The 22,826-nt window shown below is 50.6% G+C and overlaps 1 protein-coding gene and 1 long non-coding RNA gene across 3 annotated transcripts in view; one reads left to right on the forward strand and one right to left on the reverse strand.

Annotated features, from left to right (window-relative positions):
• The window catches only part of Add2 (adducin 2), a 108,034-nt gene that overhangs the window by 11,850 nt on the left and 73,358 nt on the right, over positions 1-22,826 (reverse strand). For both annotated transcript variants that reach the window (XM_042273617.2, XM_076567200.1), the window contains exons 5-14: positions 19,256-19,407; positions 18,768-18,848; positions 15,424-15,573; positions 13,414-13,557; positions 10,684-10,782; positions 6,116-6,292; positions 3,952-4,209; positions 2,843-2,962; positions 2,321-2,410; positions 398-551 (exon numbers count right to left, since the gene is read on the reverse strand). In XM_042273617.2, coding sequence (XP_042129551.2) covers positions 398-551; positions 2,321-2,410; positions 2,843-2,962; positions 3,952-4,209; positions 6,116-6,292; positions 10,684-10,782; positions 13,414-13,557; positions 15,424-15,573; positions 18,768-18,848; positions 19,256-19,407 — 1,425 coding nt within the window. The remainder of the gene's footprint in view (positions 1-397; positions 552-2,320; positions 2,411-2,842; positions 2,963-3,951; positions 4,210-6,115; positions 6,293-10,683; positions 10,783-13,413; positions 13,558-15,423; positions 15,574-18,767; positions 18,849-19,255; positions 19,408-22,826) is intronic.
• Positions 2,847-4,014, forward strand: LOC143272427 (uncharacterized). Its single transcript, XR_013049973.1, has 3 exons — positions 2,847-2,979; positions 3,079-3,191; positions 3,824-4,014. It is a non-coding gene; the product is annotated as an uncharacterized LOC143272427 (long non-coding RNA).

Here is a 22,826-nt window from a genome sequence, read left to right on the forward strand (position 1 = left end):
TAGCCCAGAAAGGAACGAAAGCATGACCCAGCAAGTCAAGACACCAGGAGTTTCGACCCAGAGGGACTGGCTGGGCTGCAGATTCTGAAGCAAGGGGAGAGGCATCGGCTGAGAGAACCCTGGCTACCAGGCTGATAGACTCACTCCAGACTTAATGGGACTGTCAGACCTATCTCATTACAGCTAACAATTCTAAGTACTTTATAAGTCCTAACTCCGTCATATCCAGTGCAGCAGGGTCATGAAGTCACAAAGGTGCCTGCCCATGGAGCTGTGAGGTGGTGGGTCATGTTTGGCTATAGTCTGCTAATAGCGCTATCTGGTGATGGGTCAAGAGGAGTCTGAGCTCTCCCCTGCAGGCTGGCAGGTCCTGCAGCTCTGGCTCACACGGATTTACCTTCCTGTTCCTGTTCTAGTTTCTTCCTTTCCACCTCCTTCTTGTACTCCTCCAGCTCCTGGTCGGTGAGTTGGCTGAAGGGGTTGGGCACTGTCTCCTCAGATTCATCTTTGGTATCTGCGTCATCCTTGGACATCAGCTGGCTCTCTGTAGACTGAAAGTTAACCAGAGTGTGTGTTGCTCTCTGACCGCTGTGCTGGGGCCCAAGCTGGAGCTTCTCTCACACTCAGGTGGCAGTCAGCTGTCTTGCTAGGGAAGTGGCAGGTAGCTCCTTGGAACCAAGCTTGGGGTCTTGGGGTAGGGTTCATTCATTCTTCCCATTGCTATAGCCCCCTCACACTTTGTAACTGTCCTGGTGAATATAGGGGTCCACCCTTTGCTCTTGAAATGAAATCAAAAGATGCTCCCAAGCAGAAGACACACCTTTATTGCAATCCCATCTATGGACACTTCCAAGCCACGACTGTGCATACATTTGGTTGCCCAGAGTCAGTCAGACAAAGTCTAGCAAGCAGAGCATTGGCCAGAGCAAGCAGCATGCCAGGCCCCTCCCCCACTGCCCCTCCCTGCCTCCCAACAGCAGTGCAAGCCACAGTACACAGCGTTAAAACAGCAAGACACAGGCGCTGTAGCATTCTCAGTCCAAGCAGTGAGTCCTGAAGTTAGAGTGACCAAGGAGCCAGATCCTTCATCGAGGATCTTCAGCTGCCTGTTCAGCAGGCCCTGTTCAGCAGGGGCACTGGCTGAACCTGTTTTGCACCTTGGTGGAGTCCCTGACTCAGATCTGACTAGCCGGGACACTTGTAAGCTCCAAGAATCATCTGGTCCCTCTTGCTCAAGGGGAGGACTGAACCACGGACCCTCTCCCTAAGTCAGTGTCCTTACTGCAGCCCACCCAAAGGTGTTGCTTAATATCTGTGGAGGAAGAGCACAGAGTGAAGCCCCAGGGGAGGTGAGCCCAGAGCATCCAGGGTTTCTGGTCACAGCTCATGGGCTTCACTGCCAAGGGAGACAACCATAGGCTTATTGCAATCAGTTTCAGAGTCAACGGTGAGTTTAAGACAGACCCCAAGAAGGGGGAGGCAGGCTAATGAGAGCTCTTGCTGAGAAGGCAGAGCTGCTTTTGAACACTCCTGCTCTGTGCTGACCTTTCACCCCTCTGGGATCACAGGCCATTTCTATCCTTGCCCCTGTGGTGTGTTCAGAGTTGACTCCTTGGCTGAGTTGGGAGGGTAAGGAGGCAGGTGTGGATGCACGATCTGCTGCTGCCTGATCTGTAAGCACCGCACCATATCCACATGCTCTACAGAGAGTAACAGGCCCTGGCACTTCCCGCTTGTTACTGTCGAGGAAAGTGTCACACCTTTTGCAAGAGCCATGGACAGCCATGATGCCAACTGCACAAGGCAGAATTGCAATGCCACTCTGCTGCCAAGCCATAGACAAGATGCCATCCCATCTCAAACATAGAAAAAAGCGACTTCATGCTTTCTAACTCTACCTAGGTTTGTATGGACACTCCTTACCCTCCCCACCCCATAGGCACAACCGTCCTGTCCACACCCCTCTCACTGTGCCCTGGAACTCAAGCCAGATGATGCCACAGAAACACATGGGCCACCAGAACTCAGAAGGATACTGAGAGAGGACCTCATGGAGTCCAATGGCGGGAGGTCTGGGGCTGGCCAGCAGCCTTCCCATGAGCAGATGGGCTATTGTTGCTCCCTATCCGGTGTACCCAGGAGAGAGTCAACATTGTCCTCCCTGACCTCACAGCCACCCGTGTGGTGGCCCTTCACTATGCAGCAAGAGCCCGGCACCTAAGATCATGGGGTGAGCGGGCCTGAGGACTCAGGGGTCCCACTGCCCAGCCTCGGGAGGCAGACACGCTTCCCCCTCGGTTGGGGGTGGCTTCTGCTGTACCGGGCTCCGGCTCTTCTCCGCGATGACGCTGGCCAAGAGCTGGGACTGAGGCCCTGCAGACTTTATGTCTTGTCGGTTTTGTTCTCGAATCTGTGTGGAAAGGGGAGAGGAAGGGGTCAGAGCATGGCGGGGCACTCTGGTATCTAGTGAGGCCTGGGATGGGTCTGACAAGGTCCTCTGTGGCCAGCAGCTGGTCCTCTCTGTTCTAACATGATCTGCCTTCCCTGAGAGCTTCTGCCATACCTGCCAGTCCCGAGCAACTCTGAGTTCATAAAAGGCCACGCTGTGGACATGTCTCTCAGACATACCTAATGTGTAAAGCAAGTGCCCTGCTACATAAATGGGTTACAGAAGACCACAGGACCTTGTAAGTCCAGCATGAGGCACGGAGCCCAGGATGTAGTCCATACATTTTGTAGTGTCATATCAGAGTTACTGGTGAGTTCCCCCAACCCAGGAACTTGGCCTGTGCTTCTGGGACCCCAGATTCCTTCAGAAAAGCAAGGCGGAGAGCAGACTCACCTTGTTCCTCATGTCCAGTACTTCTTGGGGGTCGGTGTAGAGAGGCACAAATTGGTTTGGGTTTTCGATCCGTATGGGCATGCCACTGCTGGACTTCTCCACCTCGTCAGCTTTCATCCACTGACAAGACAAGGCAGGTGAGTAAGGATGGAGTCCACAGGCTGGGAGGGGCGGGGGGTCAGGTACCACCATGGAAGGTCAGCAAGCCACTCAGACTTGTTCTCTCTTTGGGTCAGAGCCGAGATGAGTGATAGATGACCCAGATATCAAGGAAGGCCAGTGGGCCATAACGAACATCAGAGAGGAGAGGCTGAACCTTGGGCAGGCCACCCCTGGCCTTCAGTTCCAGGTAACTGGATTTGCATCTGGTAGAGACCTATTCTGACTGGCTGTGGCCACTTTTTTGTTAATGAAAACTCAAACACAGTGGGATTGGAGGGATTGCCCAGTGGTTAAAGCACCTGCCCTTCAAGCACAAGGGCCTGGATTTGGATGGGTGGAATGCCCCCCCCCCCATAACTCCAGCCGTGGAAGGCAGAGACAGGCGATTCCCAGAGCAAGTAAATGTAACCATAATATCCAGCTCTAGGCTTATCTTCAAAGAAAAGATAGAAGAGCTATTAAGGATGAGTCCAGACATCTACCTTGAGCCACATACATGTGCAATCATGTACATGCCAAAAAAAAAAAAAAAAAAAGCACATTTACCTGTGAAAAACAGAAAGGAAAAAAATCAAATAGCGGTCTGTGTGAGTGAGGGAAAAGGGAGAGGAAAGGTCACACATGCAGACCTGCCCTCCTCCTGGGTTTGTGCCAGACCCCAGGCCAGTGTTGGACACCCCTCCCAGGAGTTTCTCAAAGGCCCCATGGTTGTGGGTGAAACATAGACCCTAGTCTCTCTTGAATCTGTGCTGATGGAAGTAGTTCAGTTCTGTCGCCCTCTGGAAAAATCTGCCTCTCACACCTCAAACCTCAATACAGGGGTTCAAGAAAGAGGTGTTTGAGGCTCTGGGACCTGAGCACAGCCTACAGGAACCTGGAAGATTGCACAACTTATTCCCTTCCAATACAACCCATCCCACCCAGGCCGTCCTGACGCCCCCTCTCACCGTGGTCTTGGGCCGGGGACTGCCCATGTTCCTCTGCACCTCGTCGGCCACGTTCACCCGCAGGTAGGTGTTGGGCGTGTTAAGCCAGCGGGTCTTCTCCTTCTGCTGTTTCTGGGCATGCTGGCGCAGGGCAGGCACTGGGGCGCCGTCCTCTTCAAACACGAAGGCAGTGACTGTGGCCGGGATCTCCACTTCACTTTTGTGTTTGGTTTTCTCTTGGACAAAGGGGTGCCGGTAGGTGTAGCCTGTTCTGTAGCCCTGAGAGGACAGAACCAGAACCAGGTGTTGTGGGGGTGAGAGGGCCACACCTGGACTCAGTTCAACCCTAATTATCCACCAGACAACTGAGAAGCCAGGCTAAGGTCACAGGACTTTTAAATTGAGATGGGCCTGGCCACTCAGGCTCATCATCCCAGCTGATCAGGAAGCTGAGGCAGGAGCATGACAAGTTTAAGGCCTGCCTGGACTACAGAACCAACTCAAGGCCAGCTAGGTAACTTAGCGATCCTCTGCATGAATAAAAGGGCTGGGAGCCATAGCTCCGTGGCTTGACTCACGTGAAACCCTGAGTTTAATCTCCAGCACACAAAAAAAATAAAAAAGAATGAGTCCTGCTTAATGCTAATGATTTTGATGAATTTGTAAGCAGTATTGCTTTCTACAACAACAACAACGATAATAATAATAATAATAATAATAATAATAATAATTTTGCAGTGCTAGGGCCTAACATATTATGCCATACCAGACACTCATTCCATACCAAGCCATCCACTCAGTATCCAATGTTTTCAAAGTAGCTAACATGACGATAAAAATAACTTAGATTTAAAATTATAGATATATGTGTGTCCTTGTGTATATTTGTGTGTGCATGTGTTTGCAGGTCATAGAACTGGAAAGGGGATCATGAGTGAGGAGGAGGTACACAGAGTAATGCACGTATGTCACAGGGAAGCAGAGGTGGGGACCGAGGGAAGGAAGAGGAACTATTCGGGGGTGGGGGGGGGCAATGGGTGGGGACGGTAGTGAGGTGGGAGAAATGAGAACAAAGTGGAATGATGCGTAAGTATGACGACACCATGAGGAAACCCGTCACGTTGAATGCTAACCGTAAACATTCATTTTAAAATAATGTCCAAGTAGAGCTGGTTGAAGCTCCTTGCTCATTCACAGCACCTTTCCCCAACATTCCCTGGTGAAATCTATCTGACTGCGTTAGAACCCTCCTTTCTTTCTTTCTGAAACTTTAAATGGAATCTTCTGCTTCTCAAAGCTTTGGAAGGATTCCCGTAGGAAGCCACCCACAGCCCTGGTGCTTCGTTTAGGGGCAATGATTCAGCACACAGATGTTGCCAGGAGTAACCATCTCATCACCAAAGGCACGCTTCATCATTATAAAGCCTCCCTCGGGGTCAGCCTAGCAACAGGGTGAGAAATGACTTGGAGGGAATGGCAGGAGGAAGAGTATTAATTATTGCAATGACCTTGACATGATAAAGTCAAGTGACCTTGAGGGTGAGGAAGGTGAGCCGAACAGGAATGTCCTGAAATGGGCTTCATTCCTCACCTCTCTGAACAGTCCCAGCTCCCCACTGTACCCCTTCCTCTTGTGCCTGAAGTCTCTCCTCTGAATTTCTGTATTATCAACCCAGTCATTAGCTCCTAGAAGGATGCTGCCCGCTTGTACCCTTTAAGGAACCATCCCATTTGATTCTTTATGGGACTGTCTCTTTCATTCACTGCAACAAAACGTTGTAACGTTACTGCTTGGAATAAGGAAGCTAACTGTGTGATGGGCTTTCAGTAGCAACACTGTGACATTAGGGATGGAGCAGGGTCAACTCCAGAGGAGGCATGGGCTAATGGGTATTGATGATGGTGATGGTGATGGGCTGTGGATATGAGGAGAGGCACTCAGACTTGGCCGAACTGCTGCTTCCCATGGAGAACACAGACAGACATGAGGATGTCTCAGCACTTAGCAGAGGGAGGCAAGGCGAGCAATGGAGAAAACCATTGTTCAAGTGAACACAAACTCAAGGCCTTCACCCACTGAACCACGACAGAGGCAGTTCTTGCATGTCCCTCGTGTTCTGAGCTGCCGGGTTCTGTGGACTCAGCCTCCAGGGAGTGGTCTGAAGGACTACACCAGAACACTCACTAAGTTGTCCAGCATCCTCATGAGGGCTTCGAACTCATGCTCTCCCAGCCGGCTCTTCTGCATTGGCCCAAAGGTGCTGCCTGCCCACTGCACAGAGCCCACCTCATGCGGCCGGTGTTTCTCTTGCTCCAGGAGGATGAGGTTCTCAGTTCCTCCAGCGCTGGACAGAGCCGACACCTGCAGAGAGATCAGAGCACTTAGTCAGAGGTGTATGGAGTCCTTAAAATGGCTGTGGTGGGCCACAGAGGAGAATTCAGGATCCAGAAAGGCCTAGGGAACTTGAGGGAAATATCTGGACACTTGTTGGTCATTCACTCATTATCATGGAGCAAAGTATTAGAAATTCCTCTTTGGGCTTAGTTCTTAGAGAACCCACAGTGGGAGAAATAACAAGTGTTAAACCCCAGGAATGAAACGACACAGAGGACTGAACTGGTATATCTGGGATATAGCACACCCAGTACCAAAAATGGTTCCCAGGATATAGTACCCCAGAGAAGTAATCTGTATCTAGGACACAATGCCTCAGAAGAAGAAAGGCATGCCCAGGATGCACTGCAGAATTGTAATTATTTCTGGGGAAGATGATGCTGGAAAGGGCTTCAAGGGGGACTATTCATTGTTTTATAGACAAGGTCTCATGTAGTCCAGGCTGGCCTTGAACTTGCTATGTAGTCTAGGCTGGCCCTGAACACCTGTGTTTCCTGCCTCTACCTGCCAAGACCTGGGGTTAAAGGTGTCTGCTATCATGTCAGTCTGGATCTTCAATCATTGTCTGTAATATTTTTTCTTCAAGAGGAAAATGTCTAAAGCAAGCGGCCATAAGTACTTATTAAACATGAGTGACAGTGTCATTATCGTATTTTATTTGTTTTTCCGTGTATGTGTGTGTGTGTGTGTGTGTGTGTGTGTGTGTGTGTGTGTGTGTGTGTGTGTGTACTGGTCAGCTCTAAGTCAGTGATACAAGCCGGAGTCATTTGGGGAGAGGGATCCCAATTTTGAAAATGCCTCAGTTAGATTGGGCTTAGTCTGTGGAACATGTTCTTGATTAATGATTGATGTGGAGGGCTCAGCCCACTGTGGGCAGTGCTACCCTTAGGCGGGTGGTCCTGGGTGCGCTAAGAAAGCAGGCTTAGCCAGCCATGGGAAGCAAACCTCTCCATGACCTCTGCATCAGCTCCTGCCTCCAGGATCCTGGCTTGAGTTCCTTGATGATGCAGTGTGTGACCTGAGAGTTGTAAGATGAAATAAACTTTTTTCTTCCCAAGTTGCTCTTGGTCACAGTGTTTTATCACAGCAATAGAAAGTAAACCAAGACCATGTGAAACATAAGATCGATCTCTCTCTCCTCTCTCTCTCTCTCTCTCTCTCTCTCTCTCTCTCTCTCTCTCTCTCTCTCTCTCTCTGTCTCAAAACTTGAAAGAAATAAGAGGAGGGGACTCTTAGGCCAATGACCCTTATCAAGAATGCTCCTGGCCTAGAAAGAAGCCAGAAGAATTTTCTAGTCTTGTTATCCAAGATGTATGTACCCACGCTGGGGTGGTCAGTCCCCAGGTCCAGCGTCGGCATGGCACAGCCAAGTGTGCTGCAGTGTCAGACGCCTCCCCTACAGTCAGAGCTCCATGCGGGGGCAGTACAAGTGGCTTCGGGCAGCACACTTAACTATCAGGGCAGAGCTATGTGTACAGAGCAGGCAATTTAGAATAATCTTAAAAGCACGCATGCATTTGACCAGCCTCTGTCTTTCCCAGTCTCATGCTTAGCTAGTGGTACAGTCTACTGAGCCCTGCATCCCTGTCATCCAGATGTTCTTTGTTAGATCTGGCTTTCAGGGAGGGAGAGGGACACCTAAGCCCATGTCACTACAGCAGCGTGTTAACGTGCTCACATCCGAGAAGACTGTCCCCACACAAGCTCGCTCACTGGAGCTGCCACTCTGGTGACCTAACTTGCAGTGCCTGATGTTTCCGGACGGGTTGGGAGTCTGGGTTATGGTTTCGCTGGTGTTTGTTTTCACCAAAGATAAAAGGGTCCATTTAGTTTACTGACAAACGCATGCACATGAGCTCCAAGCATCCAGGCAGCACTTTGAGCACCTGGCGTTTCCCTGCACCAACAGATGACCTCACACTTCTTGGAGGTGAGCTCATCTCCCTGGGAGAGGAGGGTGACACTTTCCAGTGCCTTATTACTCAAGATATATGTCTGCATGTCTTTAACTGTCCCCACTGTCCCCTGCTGTCCTGGAGAGAAGGGAGAGCCTGGGTGTGTCACACATCACCTCACCGTGTGCCTTTGGGCAGCTACTTACCATATTTGTGCTTCCGCTCCCACCTCTGTCTAGTGAAAATGGCAATGCCCTAGCTACCTCATGAGGAATCTTGTAAGGTAATGTGGTAAGTATTTAGAATGTTCTGGAGCCTCAGGAGCACCACATGGATGCTGTTGCTAAGTTAACAGAGGATGAGAGGCGGCCTCCCCTGGGACTGGTTGTTAATGGAGGAGGGACGAGGGAGAGAGCACCCACAACCTTGCCCAAGCTGCCTCCTCCCATCTCTTCCTCCAGCAGTTTCCATGGCGATGGGTAGCAGATGGAGAAGAACTGCCTGTGCTTCCCATCTGCCTCTCCTCAGCAAGCAGGGAGCTGCCTCTCAGCGAGCAATGACCCACTTTTCCAGAACTCCAAACTGAATGGCAAAGAGAACATTGGGCCCAAGAGAGCTGAGCAGGCGCTTGGGCTTGGGCCACAGACATGTCCACAGCCATGTTCACCTGTCCACCAAGGTCACTGAGGGAGGAAGCAGGGCCCGTGGTGGACACAGAGCTGGCTGCCCGAGTGCAGTCCTGGCAGTAGCTGCAGGCCGTGGCTGCTGCACTCACTGGTGCCCCATCCTTTGCTTTTGCTCTCCCACGTCTTCTAGCCCATCCCTTCCTCTAGAAGCCTCTCCATCCTTGAAACTGACAAGAATCACTGGAGCTTCCTCGGTTGGTTGCCAGGGGGATGTGACTGGGCAAAAGCACATCAAGCCTGTCCTGGGCAGAAAGGGACAGCAGCTAGGAGGCTGTTAGGGACCAGAACTAACAGCTCTGCCCTATGGCCGCAGGTCAGAAGGTTAAACCGCCCAGGGGTCACTTGTGGGTCTGAACCTGGAGAGGCCTCTCCACTGTGGACCTGCAGGGGACGCAGCAGCAGCTCTCTCCAGCTGTGCAGAAGGCTGGGATATCTTTGCAGAGAAGAGCTTTTCCAGTGTGCGATGCTCTCACAGGAGCATCTGCAAAGGTGTGGTAAACCCTTTACAGTGCCGTGTGAGGAAAGACAGAGTCTGCCCTTGATAGTAGAGGTTCTGCCAGTTCTGATTTCCGTCAGTGGCCTAAGCATGAGGCAGCCATCTTAGTTGAGGGAGAAGGCACCACACCAGAGACATGACCTGGCTCCAGGGTTCCACAGTCTCTAAATCTGACCATCGCTGTTTCCTGGGATTCTCACTCCATTCCCTGTAACATTTATTCATCTCTGGATTTACAGGCACCTCTGCAACACTGCTCTAAAGCCCACTGTAAGGGCACCACAGGGCCCCGGCACCCCCGTGGTGCTGCACTGATCTCACCTTTCCCCAAGTGACACGGGGAAAGGCAGTGAGTGACCTTCCTTCGGTGCTGCTCTGCCGGGCCAGGCAGAATAAGGCAGAGAGCTGGCTTGTCCTGGAACTGTAGCCTCTGCATCTGTCAGCTAAGCAATGTCACCAGCTCTCCTGGCCTGGAGAGTCATTCCTCCCAGCAAACGTTGGCTCATGCCAACATGAAGAAAACAGGCTTCCAGAGGGCACATCTCTGCCCCAACAATACACAGCCAGGGCTGGAGATGATGGAGCTGAGAGAGCCAGGTCACGAGTCTATCCAGGGCTGGGCGTGCCCCACTCCCAACCCCTCCAAACTGTATGCCACAGAGTGCACACTCTTGTGTGCTGACCTGCACCACAGAGCTGCCGGGACCAGCATCCCTGCTGCTCTAGGGGCTCCGTGGTCATTGACACCTCCCACCTAGCTGTCCCTTTCCAGTGAGGAGACTGGGAGATGAGCTGGCTCCCTGCATACCTCTGGGGGTATCGTGGCTGTTCTGGTTGCTATGACAACACTGACTGGCTCTCTGTCCACTCCTCTTTCCATGCCTGACCACACTCCTGGCCCATGTACAGCCACCCATACTCCATTCCATCCCCTGGCAAAACAAGAGCAACGTTTTTCTGTGTTCCCCAGTACAACCTGGTGGAACAGCCACACTGGGTGACACAGGTGTGATAGGGCTTTTTTGTGTCTTGTGATGGTTTCCCCATCCTGGTCTCAGGGGCCCTAGATATGAGTAATACCGGTCAGATGGTGTGACGGACTTTTCCAGGACGTGGATCCCACTGTAAGCAGGAGACTGCAGGAGTGTAAGGACAGTGGTGACAGGCAGCTTCAGGGAGTTAGGCTCGCAGGACCCCAACTGACAGCTAGCAGGGACCCCAGTTCCCAGGGACCCCATCAAAGCCAGCTCCTGAGGTTACTTCCCAGAGCGCCTTACGTACCTGTACCTCACACGCAGCCTGTAGGTGGAAGACCTTATAGAAAGCCTCCTCCACGGTGTCACCCAGAGCGACCATGCCATGGTTTCTCAGCACCAGGATCTGTGGAGGAGGAAAGAGCCCATTAAGGTCAAGCCTTTGGAACTCCCCTTCTGGGCCAGTGAGATGGCTCAGTGGGGGAAGGCATTAGTCATCAAGTCTGAAAGCCTTGGTTCAATACCTGGGATCCACGTGGTGGAAGGAGAGAATAGACCCCTGCAGATTGTCCTCTGGATTTCACATGAGCTGTGGTGGCTTAAACTACCCCCACCCCAATACCCCATGCACACAAACTAAATGAATAAATAAAAATATATAATAAAAATCAACCTAAAAAAAATAAAAAGCTTCACTCCTAAGAGACGTTCATCTTACCAAGATCAATTCCTACCCAAGCTTGTAGCCCCTTCCCCAACTCCCTTCCTCTGTAATCAGGAACCCCACTGCTAATCTAAGTGCCATCTAAGTCCTGTGCCCCCCACTACAGGAAATAGAAAGGGCATTTGAATCTGATTCTGTGCAGCTCGGGTGACTTTCGGGGCCAAAGCTTCGGTTTGGAGCCTTAGAGAACTCAGACGTCTGAAAAGGCAGTGTGAGTGTTAAGTGAGCAAAATCATTTGATGCTCAGTATAGGACTCCGACCTCAAAAGTAACCTTCTGCCCTGTGACTTAGTCAGCTTTGGTCAAATCCAAGAGGATGATACTCGGAGAGGAGGCTCTGCAGGAACAGGCAGCCACAGGTCATCTCTCTGGACCTTGGGCTTTCGCTCCACGGACCTGGCTCCACTGTCTACAATTCACTTCAAATCAGTTTTTCAAAAGAGAAGTTGGAGAAGCAGAAAGTCTCCTGGCTAACAGGCAGATTCTGGGCTAGAACCCGGGGTTCCCAGCCATGAAACAGTTCCTGATCTGGCAGGAGCAATGAGTATGGGAGTGAAGAGACCAGAAACATGTTTAGATCAAGACTCCCCAAGGGTCAAGTTCTCCTTCCTTCTCTGAAAGAACTATTCATGGTTGGTTTTACCCTTAGCAGCTTGGAAGGCAGGCGAAGCCCATGTGGGAGTTGAGACAGAGATCTATGCATTCAGTCCATCCCTGCAGAGGGCTGAACTCCAGGGCTCAGAGCATCTCATCCTCTCTTGCTAAGAGTGGCTGGAGTTCTTTCCTCTCAAATGCCAGAGACTTAGAAAGAGCTCAGGGCTCAAGTTCATAAACAGAAACACTAGGAACATCCTCTCTTAGATTGCCACAGCTCACACACTGCTGAGGAGACTCTGGGGCTGCTGGGGGAGAGTAGCAGGCTCCCCCTGCAAGGTAGAAATGGGGAGGCAGGGACTCAGGAGAATTAAAGTGGCTGCCCACTCAGACCCTGTTTCAAAGCCCCTTTCCAGTCCGAGACAGCACTCCACTCTGCTAGCAGAAGGCCGTGGTTTCCACTTAAGCCAGGCAACAATGTACTCCTGCTCTCCTCTATCCACTGGTAACTAATGAATGAATACAGTTAATATTAATGAACTAATATAGCACCCAGCTTTGGGGGGACTGTAGAGAAAGAGCCCATATATTAGACATAAGGAAGCAGGCAGAAGGGATAATCTTTGTGGGAAGCAGTCGGGCAATATGAAGTCAGACTTATAAAGTATGTCCCTGGAAATGTCTAAGGGGAGCCTCCACAAACCCAGAGGATTAGCTGGAAGGGTTTCCTCCCAGGTGTTGTTTCTATTAAGAGGAACCTGGGGGGTGGGGTGGAAAGCATCCCCTGTAAGGTCCAACCACAGAGGACTGCTCAGGTAAGTTAAGCTATTCACACAGTGAGGTCTGATTTAATAATCTGAGCGATGGAGGAAACAGACATAGAAAGGCATTTGGTGTGCGTTGCTAAGGGGGAGGGGAACTGATTTCCTGGCTGCAGTTTTGTAAGTCTGAGTAAACAGCCTTAGAGACCACACCAGCATCCCAGAGCAATGTGGGAGATGTGGTTTTAAAAAAAAAATTCTTTTCTTTCTAAAAAAAAAAAAAAAAATCATCTATAAAACTTGGAGGCTGGAGAGACAGCCCAGTGGTTAATAGTGCTTCCTGCTCTTGCAGAGGACCCAAGTTCAATTCTGAGCGCTTATATCAGGCTGCTCACAAACACCTGTAACTCCAGCTCCAGGGGACCTGACGCCCCCTTCTGGCCTCCACGTGCATTGTACACGCACAAATAAATCTTAAAAATTATCTACAAAACAAATACTCTCCAATGAGTACATGTTGCTTTGGGGATGTTAATGCTCTCCTCTCTGTCTCTCTCTCTCTCTCTGTGTGTGTGTGTGTGTGTGTGTGTGTGTGTGTGTGTGTGTGTGAGAGAGAGAGAGAGAGAGAGAGAGAGAGAGAGAGAGAGAGAGAGAGAGAGAGAGCCAGAGGTGAATATTGGGCATCTTCCTCAATTATTCTCCACCTGATTGTTTTGAGACACAGTGTTTCATTAAATCTGAAGCTCACCGAGTCAGTCAAATTGACTGGCCACACAAGCCCAGCGATCCACCTGCCAGCACTGGGGTTATAGGTACTTAACTGCCATACCCAGCTTTTTATGTAGGTGCCGGGGGTAGAACTCGGGTCCTTGTACAGAACACTCTTTACCCTCTGAGCCATCTCCCCAGTCTCATGACATCAGCCCTACCACTCCCCCACACCCTCCCAGAAACAAACCTTGCAGGTGGGTCCAAGGCACTTCTGCAAGTTGATTCGATCTGCTTCCTGCTCCATTTCCCCATTGAAGTCATAGTAGGCCATGTCCCCCACCAGCAGGGCATTATGGGAGACAGGCAGGAGGCCGCACTTCATAGCTGACACCTACAGGGAAACAATAGTTAGTTGCCTGGCGCCTGCAGCCCAGGCCCCAGGGTGCACTGGCCCTCTGTCCTCAGAGCACTGCAGGCCAGCTCTGCTCTGTGGCCAGGGAGCGTGGGATGGTCATAGGAGGAAGACTATGCTCCACCCAGGTCCACTTTCACAGTGAGGGCTCTAAGGGCTTCTGTCACGTGCGCATCACTCTCACAGCTCCGCGGACTTCTGGGCAAGCACACCTGAGAAGGCCCTGCTGCCCAGCCCCAGCTCTGTTCTCGTCTGTGACTCTGGGAGGAGGCAGGAGTCGTGGAAATGGTTCCCCCCATGGCATGGCCCTGGGGCAGTATGAATGCAAGGATCCAGGGCTAAAACCTGGGTTGGTTCCTGTGCTGGCTAGGTTTGTGTCAACTCGACACAAGCGGGAGCCGTTTTAGAAGAAGGAACATCAACTGAGAAAATTCTCCTACCAGACTGGCTTTTGGGCAAGCCTGTGGGCCATTTCTTGATGGATGATTGATGTAGGAGGGCCCAACTACTGTGGGTGGTGCCACCCCTGGGTTGGTGGCCTTGGACACTATAAAACAGGCTGGGCAACCATGTGGAGCAAGCCAGTAAGCAGAACTCCTCCATAGCCTCTGCACCAGTTCCTGCCTCCAGGTTCCTACTTTGGGTTCCTGCCTGACTTGCCTGTGTGATGGATTACACGTTGAAAGATGAAACAAACCCTCTCCGCCCTGTTGATTCCGGCCATGGTGGAATCATGCACCAGAAAAGCAAACAAATACAGTCTCCCGCTCCATCTCTCATTAAAAGCAAATAGCATGGTGAGGGGCAGAAGGGCCTGACTATCTTGCTCCACTGCCCCAAAGCAGCCAAGACTACAGACTTCGACATACATACACCACTGAGTCTTGGTCCTGATCTCCTGATCGTGGGAGGTCTATGCCCTGTGTTTCCCTTAGAAACCAACAGGCCGGTGCCATGTGCGCTGCCCTACAGGTATGTGGTCTGGTGTCAGCAGGAAAGGATGATGGCCAAGGCAATGCCCAGTGTCTGCCATTTCTCCCAGTGATACTGCAGTGCCCTTTGTGCACATGGAGAGATGGCCTTGGCACTTCCTGTGATTGCTCCCTCTACTCTCGCCTAGGTTTACTGGACCCTTCCCCAGATCTCAGCTGCCCTCAACTAAGAAAAAGTTTGCAGACTCAGTTCCCACCAGCTTATTGTCCTGTGTCAAGGTCTCTCCTCTGAAGAGAGGGGGTCATGTGGGTCATGTGGGGACAGGCCAGCATGAAGTCCAACAACATTGCCTTGGGTAGACACTCACAGTGCAGGCGCCTGGCTGAGTTCCCAGCGGTGGCTACCGCAGAGTGGGAGTCTATGAAATGTGTGTTCCTCTCCTTCACCTCTCACCAAGCCCTTGGTAAGTGAAAGGAAGGCTGGAATAGAGTCCTACACTGAGAATTCACTCTCTTGGCCTGAGTTCCAGATCTTTCCAGAAACTTTATTTTTTAACATTATCTTATGTTTTATTTTGTGTGTATGAGTGTTTTGCCTTCATGTGTGTCTGCGCACCACATGCTTACAGTGCCCACAAAGGCCAGAACAGAGGGTGTCGAATTCCGTGGGACTCGGGCTGTAGATGGTTATGAGTGGTCTTGTGGGTGCTGAGAACAGAACCAAAGTCCTCTGGAAGAACGGACAGTGCTCTTAACCCCTGAGCCATCTCTCTGCCGCTTTGCAGAATTTTTAAATAATGACATTGCAATATCCCAGAGGCTATTTCCTCAGGGAGAAACCGGTGCTCTGGGCTGGCTGCCACAGGGAGTCTGGCACTGGGTGGAGCTCAGGGGACTGGGAGGCCTTCCTTACCGCGGCTGTGGCAGGGGTGTGCAGGTGGATGGCACACCGCACGTCAGGTCTGGCGGCATAGATGGCCGAGTGCAGACTGAAGCCTGTGGTGTCCACGGGGAAGCAGCTGCTGCCCTTCTCCACCACCTCTCCCAGAATGTTCACCTTGATCTAGGCAGTGAGGAAGAGAACAGACTCAGAGCAGCAGGCAGTGGGCTCCTGTCTTCTTCCACACGTGGACCCAGTGCGTCCCCTGCCCATGTCTACCCCTAGACAGGAGTAATGGCTGGCCTTGGTGTTGGGGGACAGCAACATGGAGTCCTGCCTGCAGTGAGTCTTAAGGGGTGACAGGTGGTGATGATTCTGCAGGGAAAGAGGTGGGCAGTCCCTCGGACTTTATTATGCATTACTTCAGGAGCTGTCAAAATAGAATCGAGGACACAGCACGCTTAGCCTTTCCCCACATGATGTCTAGGCTATGGCCCACAAACCCACGCTGAGGAATGAGCTAGAGGACAGTCAGTGATAGAATCCTCTAGTAGCAGCTGAGGGGATTCTTAGATGCCAGCAGAAACCTTCCCAGAGGAAGTCACGTCTAGGCCGAGCCATCTCATTGTTGAAACATCTTAACACAAACAAAGGTAAAGAGGATGATATCCCGAACACCTTTCACCACTCACGGGAAAGGAAAATATTTTAAGGGACCAGGAGAGAAGTCACTTTCTTAGCCTGCTCTCTACTCCACGAGACTAGCAGGTGGCTTGGCTAAAAAGCATTACACACAGTATGTGTGTGTGTAAAGGAGACATCAAGGGAGAATGGAGGAGGAGAGAGGTGGGGGGGTGAGTGAGAGAGGGAGTGAGTGAACAAGAGAGAAACAGAAAGACAGAGACATGCAGAGAACACACGGTGAGTGCTGGTGGGAGAAAGAGCACATACATGCGCGTGCACACACACACACACACACACACACACACACAGTGAATAATGCTTGTGGCTGGCTGTGGTGTTCCTACTTAACAAATGGATTCACAGAGCATCAACATCAGGGAAGGCTTTCTGTGACTGATCAGACAAGTGGCCTCCTGAGTAGACAGGGCAGGATGTTTCATCCTCCTGAGTAGACAGGGTAGGATGTTTCATCCTCCTGAGTAGACAGGGTAGGATGTTTCATCCTCCTGAGTAGACAGGGTAGGATGTTTCATCCTCCTGAGCAGACAGGGTAGGATGTTTCATCCTCCTGAGCAGACAGGGTAGGATGTTTCATCCTCCTGAGTAGACATGGTAGGATGTTTCATCCTCCTGAGTAGACAGGGTAAGATGTTTCATCCTCGAAGTGCCCCCGACCAACTCTCCCAGCACACTGCAAGGCCCATTCCTCAAAGACCCAAATCGCCCAACACAAACCCAAGCTCTGAGGCAAGGTCTTCCTAACACAGTGGTTCTCAACTTTCCTAATGCTGCACCCTTTAATAAAGTTCCTCATGTTGTGGTGACCCCCAATCATAAAATTATTTAGTTGCTACTTTATAATTGTAATTTTGCTTCTCTTATGAGTTGTAATGTAAATATCTGATATGCAGGATATCTGATATGTGACCCCAAAGGGGTCGTGACCCACAGGTTGAGAACTGCTGACTTAACACTTTAATGGGCATACAGTCTAGTCCCCAGGCACTCTGCAGCCCTGGGCTCATTTGACTACAGTTATACCTTTCACACTAACAAGCTAGATTTTAGCTTCTTTAAAAAAAAAATCACCATGCAGTGGTGACCCACACCTTTAATCCCAGCACTCAGAAGGCAGAGGCAGGTGGGTCTCTGTGAGTTCTAGGCCAGCCTAGTCTTCAGCAATAGTTCCAGGACATCTAGGGCTATGCAAACCTTGTCTTGAAAAACCAAAAAGAAAAAGAAAAAAAAAAAAAAAGAAATGAAAATCACTGTCACTTTGGCCCTCAAAACAGAAGCACCTATAACGTCCCAAGTTTAGCACACAAATGGCCCCTCACTCCATCCCCAAAAACCCACAGACAAAAGGGGGACCGAAGGACAGTGCCACCTTGGTGTGGGGATGGGCACACTATTGGCACTATGTGCTTAGCTGCATAGGACCGGCATCCAACAGACCCCTGCTGCAAACCTCTCCATGGAGTGAGTTTTACAAAACGAACCTGGCTTTGGAGTGGCCTGACGCTGGCTGGGTATGACGGCAGCTCCCCCAGCTCCTGCTCCTGCTTAAAACAAGGGCTTGTGCTCGCCTGACTCCCCAGTTCCTCAAGGCGGCCCAGTCAGACTCCCCACTCTGGGAAGGCCCCTCTCTGGCTCATGTATATCTTATCTCATTGTTGGACCTGTGACTTGCATCACTCAGGAATCTCCACAACCTAATAGGGTAGCGAGCAGTCCTCCAGCGCCTCTGTCTAGATGAGAAAGCCGGAAGTCTGAGGACTGCCTGGGAGGCACAGGCTTGGCTTGGACCCTGCTGCTGAGCAAACTTGTAAAAGAAGCCAACTGTTATTCGGGAGTGAGGCTCTCTTTCTTATCAACCGCATTCCCCTGTGGAGGGTATGAGCTGCACATCCACACAGTCGCCCATGGTCTATCCATACCCCAGGCCACCTCAGCCCATTGGGACCCCCACGAGTCTGTCTACACCCCAGAACACCTTCTGCTTGTGATCCCCTTCAAGTCTGCATCTTGTGGTCAGACCCCTTCTGAACCTACCGCAGCCAAATGCCAACTGCCTCTGCCTCAGGGATACTGCTCCCCGACCCCCAGCTCCTCATCCTCCAACCAGCTTCCAGCCCAGCTGATTACAGGCCCACTAAGCATGCAAGCCCAGAATTTCTTTCACAGATCACAGACAGAGAACCGAGCATTTGTCCTGACATCTGCTGGTCTCCAGCCACACCTCTCAGGGCAATCCGAGAAAAAGGACACAGACTGTCTTGCCTCCACCTCCAGAGTCCAAATGCTGATCCAGACTTGAAGTCTCCTGTTCTCCTGCTCCCAAGTGTTCCCATCCAAGGAAGCTTTCCTCATGGCATGTGGTCTAACCTCAAAGCAGGAATCTACCCAGGACTCCAGGTCACCTCCCATCCCCTCCCCTGTTCCACTGCATTTACTGTCTGCACCCTGATCACATCATGCCCGAGGCACCCCCTGTGTTTGCTGTCTCCTCCCTGATCACATCATGCCCGAGGTACCCCCTGTGTCCATGCACCGTCTCTGCCCAGGGAGAGTGTGAGTTCCACAAAGAACAGGACAGTAGGCTCTGACTGGAGATGAACCTGTTCCTCCAGGGTCCATGGGTACTATCACCTTAGTAAGTAAGTGTCAGCCCTGAGATGCAGGCCTATACTTACCAGGCTAGATGCCGTGACCTCACTGCAGGAAACCCCCTTGGGGCTGATCAGGAAGTGGTCCTGCTCCTTGCTCACTCTCATCTGGGAAGACAGATAGGAAACTCAGGACCAAGCAGAGAGAAGGAGGAGACACTCTTTAAATCCCTGTCTCCCTGAACTCACTGCACCAGAACTTTCTCCAGTGAACCCTCCTCCACTGAGAGACAAAGAGGTTTGGTCTTTATCTGAGCTGTGGAAATGGAGCTTCCAGAGAAATCTCACAAAAATTAGGAACAGCCCTGGATACAGGAATCCAAAGGGGTACCCACTGGGCAGGTACTTTATTCTGTTCATCATAGTGGTTAGCAATCTTGGAAAAGGTGAGAGGATTTTAACCAAGGGCCACTAACAGTGTCTGGCCACGCTGAGGGTCAGGAGTCTTCCTCTCGGGTTTTGTGGAGATAGGGGTTTGGGAACCAGGGGCTGGGCACAGGGCGCCTGCTCCTCACCGTGACATAGGTGTCGCTGAGCTGTGCCCAGCCATAGAGGTCCAGGAGGCGGTAGACACTGCTGATCTTGCACCGCATAAGCCTCTCCCCCTTGGCCAGGTTCAGGGAGTCAGCAGTGTGGAGGTCATTGATGGGCGTCATCATGGAGAAGTCTGCAGGGATGGGAGGGGACAGCACATCTCCCTGAGGACAGGAGTCCCTACCAGCCAGTTGCCCCATGCCCCTCTAGATCCCACTGACTGATGCCACCACTGTGCACAAAACACTCCCTGCCAGAGGATCAACCAGCCCTCAGCTCACACCTAGAGGAAGAAAGACTGTAGTGTCCATGTGTGGCTTACAAAGCCCTCAGCTCAGCCGAGTGAAACTGCTGTTGCTTTTGGAGGAGAGCCGGGCCAAGAGCTGGGGATATAACTCGGGTGGTACAGCACTTGCTTGGTAGGCACACATCTCTAGGTTTGATCCCTAGCACTACGTAAAATATGGTGATACATATCTGTAATCTCTGCATTTACTTAGAAGGTGGAGGCAGAAGTTCCAGATTGTCCTGGGCTACAGAGCAAGTTTAAGATCAGCTTGGAGCCGGGCAGTGGTGGCGCACGCCTTTAATCCCAGTACTCCGGAGGCAGAGCCAGGCGGATCTCTGTGAGTTCGAGGCCAGCCTGGACTACCAAGTGAGTCCCAGGAAAGGCACAAGCTACACAGAGAAATCCTGTCTCGAAAAAAACCAAAAAAAAAAAAAAAAAAAAAAAAGATCATGGCTACATGAGACTCAGTCTCAAGGAAACAAAGAAACAAGCAAACAAAAAACAGCAGCAGCAACAACAAAAACCCAAAACAAACAAAAACCCCCAAAGCCACATCAAGGCTCAAATCCGGAACAACGTGTTCTTGGAATTTCAAGGTTGCATAAGCCCTAATCAGGGGCATTGGGTAAATGCAGGAAAAGGTTTCTGAGTGGGAATGTGTGTAGATGAGCGTTAGCTTTACGGGAGAAGCCACTGCTCAGAAGGCTGTCCCCGTGTTTGGAGTGACCCTGTGATAGAACTTATTCTGTGGCCTGGAAACAGGGCACTTAGAAAGCCACATCAGCCAGGAAGGAAGTTCCTCAACACAGACCCCAGCCGAGGCTGGCTAGAGTGCTTCAGTGCTGGTAGCATACATGTTTCTGGTAGGGCAGCAGCCAGCCACAGGGTCATGTGTTACTTTTTTCTAGGAATTTGGGGGAAAGGCTGAGCGATTTGGAAATGGGCCTTGGGGGGGCGGCGTTAGAAATCTTGTCCCCAGAGCACCCCAGATGTAGGAGCCGATGGCCAGTCTATCGCCTTAACCATCCTAGTCACTGCCTGTGAGCTTCAGAGGAGCAGAGGGAGGGAGGCACACGAGTTAAGGGGCTGGAGAGCCCACTGCCGAGAGCACGCTGCTCTTGTAGGAACTCGAGCTCAGCTCCCAGCACACATGTCAGGTGTGTGCATGTACACACACACACACACACACACACACACACACACACACACACACACGAACACACATACATGAACACACATCACATTTTCTTTTTTTAAAAAAATAGAATGGTTAAATAAAAATTTAAAGGTCATATTATTATCAAACTAGAAGTTGGGAAAAATAATCTTTTCTTGGGCAAATACAGCCATCTCCAGGTCATTTTTATGGAGTAAAGTTATACAGTGAAGTAATAGTGACTGTGGATGTTTATACTCTGAGTGTTATTTTGTCAAGACTGTTTGGGTATGGGGGCACACTTCTATAATTCCAGTACTCGGGATGTTGAGGTAGGAGAATCAAGGCCAGCCTGGGCTACCCAATGAGACCCCCATCTCAGAACAAAACAGGAAGTAAAACATATCCTAAGAGAAATGAACTGCAATGAAATGCATGGCTCAACCTTCACTTTTGACAAAAATCTAATAAAAATGGAAATCTAGATTAAGTAGAGTGTCCTGGAGCTTGTCCTTAACCATAGATCATTTAAAAATAATTATATTAGGTTGCAAAAAGCTCTCACTAAATCCTTGACAGGGAACTTAAGCAGGACATGTTTTCTAATTCAATGAAGCCTGGCATAACAGATCTACAGAAGATTAAGCATTCAACTGCTCAGCAATGAGAAAAGACAGCTCAAGGAATAAAAACCAGGTCAACTAGGGCTGCTGCTCAGTATGTGCTTCACATGTGGGCAGCCGTGGTTCAGTGCCAGCACTATCAAACATAAACAGGACCAAAGTAGCAGCTGCAAACTGTCCATTGCATGAAGCCAAATGATACTCAGAAGTTCACCCACTGGGCTAAATATGAAAATATACCAAATTCATTTTATCATAGAAAAAACACAAAGCCGGGTGGTGGCGGCGGCGGCAGCGGTGGCGGTGGGGTGGGCGGCACACGTCTTTAATCGCAGCACTCGGGAGGCAGAGGCAGGCGGATCTCCGTGAGTTTGAGGCCAGCCTGGACTACAGAGTGAGTTCCAGGACAGGCTCCAAAGCTACACAGAGAAACCCAGTCTCGAAAATCCCCTCTTCCCCCCCAAAAAAGGAAAGAAAAGAAAAAAACACAAAGGACAAACCCATCCATAGAAAAGGTTCTGGTTAGCTCTTGTCTGTCAGATACAAATCTAGACGTATCTAGGAAGAGGGACTCTTATCTGGGGAATTGTGTCCATCAGACTGGCCTACAGGCCCTACAAGCCAGTCTGTGGGCACATTTTCTTGCTTATAATTGATGTGGGAGGGCCCAGCTCATTGTGGGTGGGGCCACCCCTGGGCTGGGTCTTGGGTTGTTCAAGAAAGCAGGCTGAGCAAGCCATGGGAAGCAAGCCAGTAAGCAGCACCCCTCCACGGCCTCTGCGTCAGTTCCTGCTTCCGGGTTCCTGTCCTGCTTGAATTTCTGCCTGACTTCCATCGATGATGAACTGACGTGTAAGCCAAATAAAGCCGTTCCTCTCCAGTGCTTTAGGCCGTGGTGTTTACCACAGCAAGAGAAGGGAAACCAGGACAGAAACCTGGAAAATAGGAAGTACGAAACCAAAGTGGGCCAGGTGTGGTAACGTGCCAGGTGTGGTAACATCCACCTGTACCCCAGCACTTGTGAGGTGGTGTAAGAGGATTGAAAGTTCTTGGCCAGTCAGAACTATGTGACTAGACTCTGCTCCCCATCTCCTCCCACAAAAAGCTGGGACATAGCTTGGGGGTACAGTGCTTGTCTAGACTGTATGGAGTTCTGGGTGCGATCCCTGTGGCTAGAAAAGAAATTAGTAATCAGGAAAAATTTTAAGACCAATAAGTAACTCCAAGAATTAGTGTATAAGACCTATGAATAAAAAAAAAAATAAACATGAGTTGCTCAATAAGGCAAACTGAGAACACACAGCAGCAGAAGCCAGCCGGATGCCATCTCAAAAACCTATCAGTGAAAAGAATGTTGTAAGTCACTTGGTTTTAAAGAGAATCCATTGAAATAGAAAATTTCATATCAAACACATGACCAAAATTTAATGACACAGCAGCAAAATAAAAAATTTAAACTCCAGATAAAACCGATAAGGGCAAAT

The sequence above is a fragment of the Peromyscus maniculatus genome, chromosome 3 (genome assembly GCF_049852395.1).
Source record: "Peromyscus maniculatus bairdii isolate BWxNUB_F1_BW_parent chromosome 3, HU_Pman_BW_mat_3.1, whole genome shotgun sequence".
Lineage (NCBI taxonomy): Eukaryota > Metazoa > Chordata > Mammalia > Rodentia > Cricetidae > Peromyscus > Peromyscus maniculatus.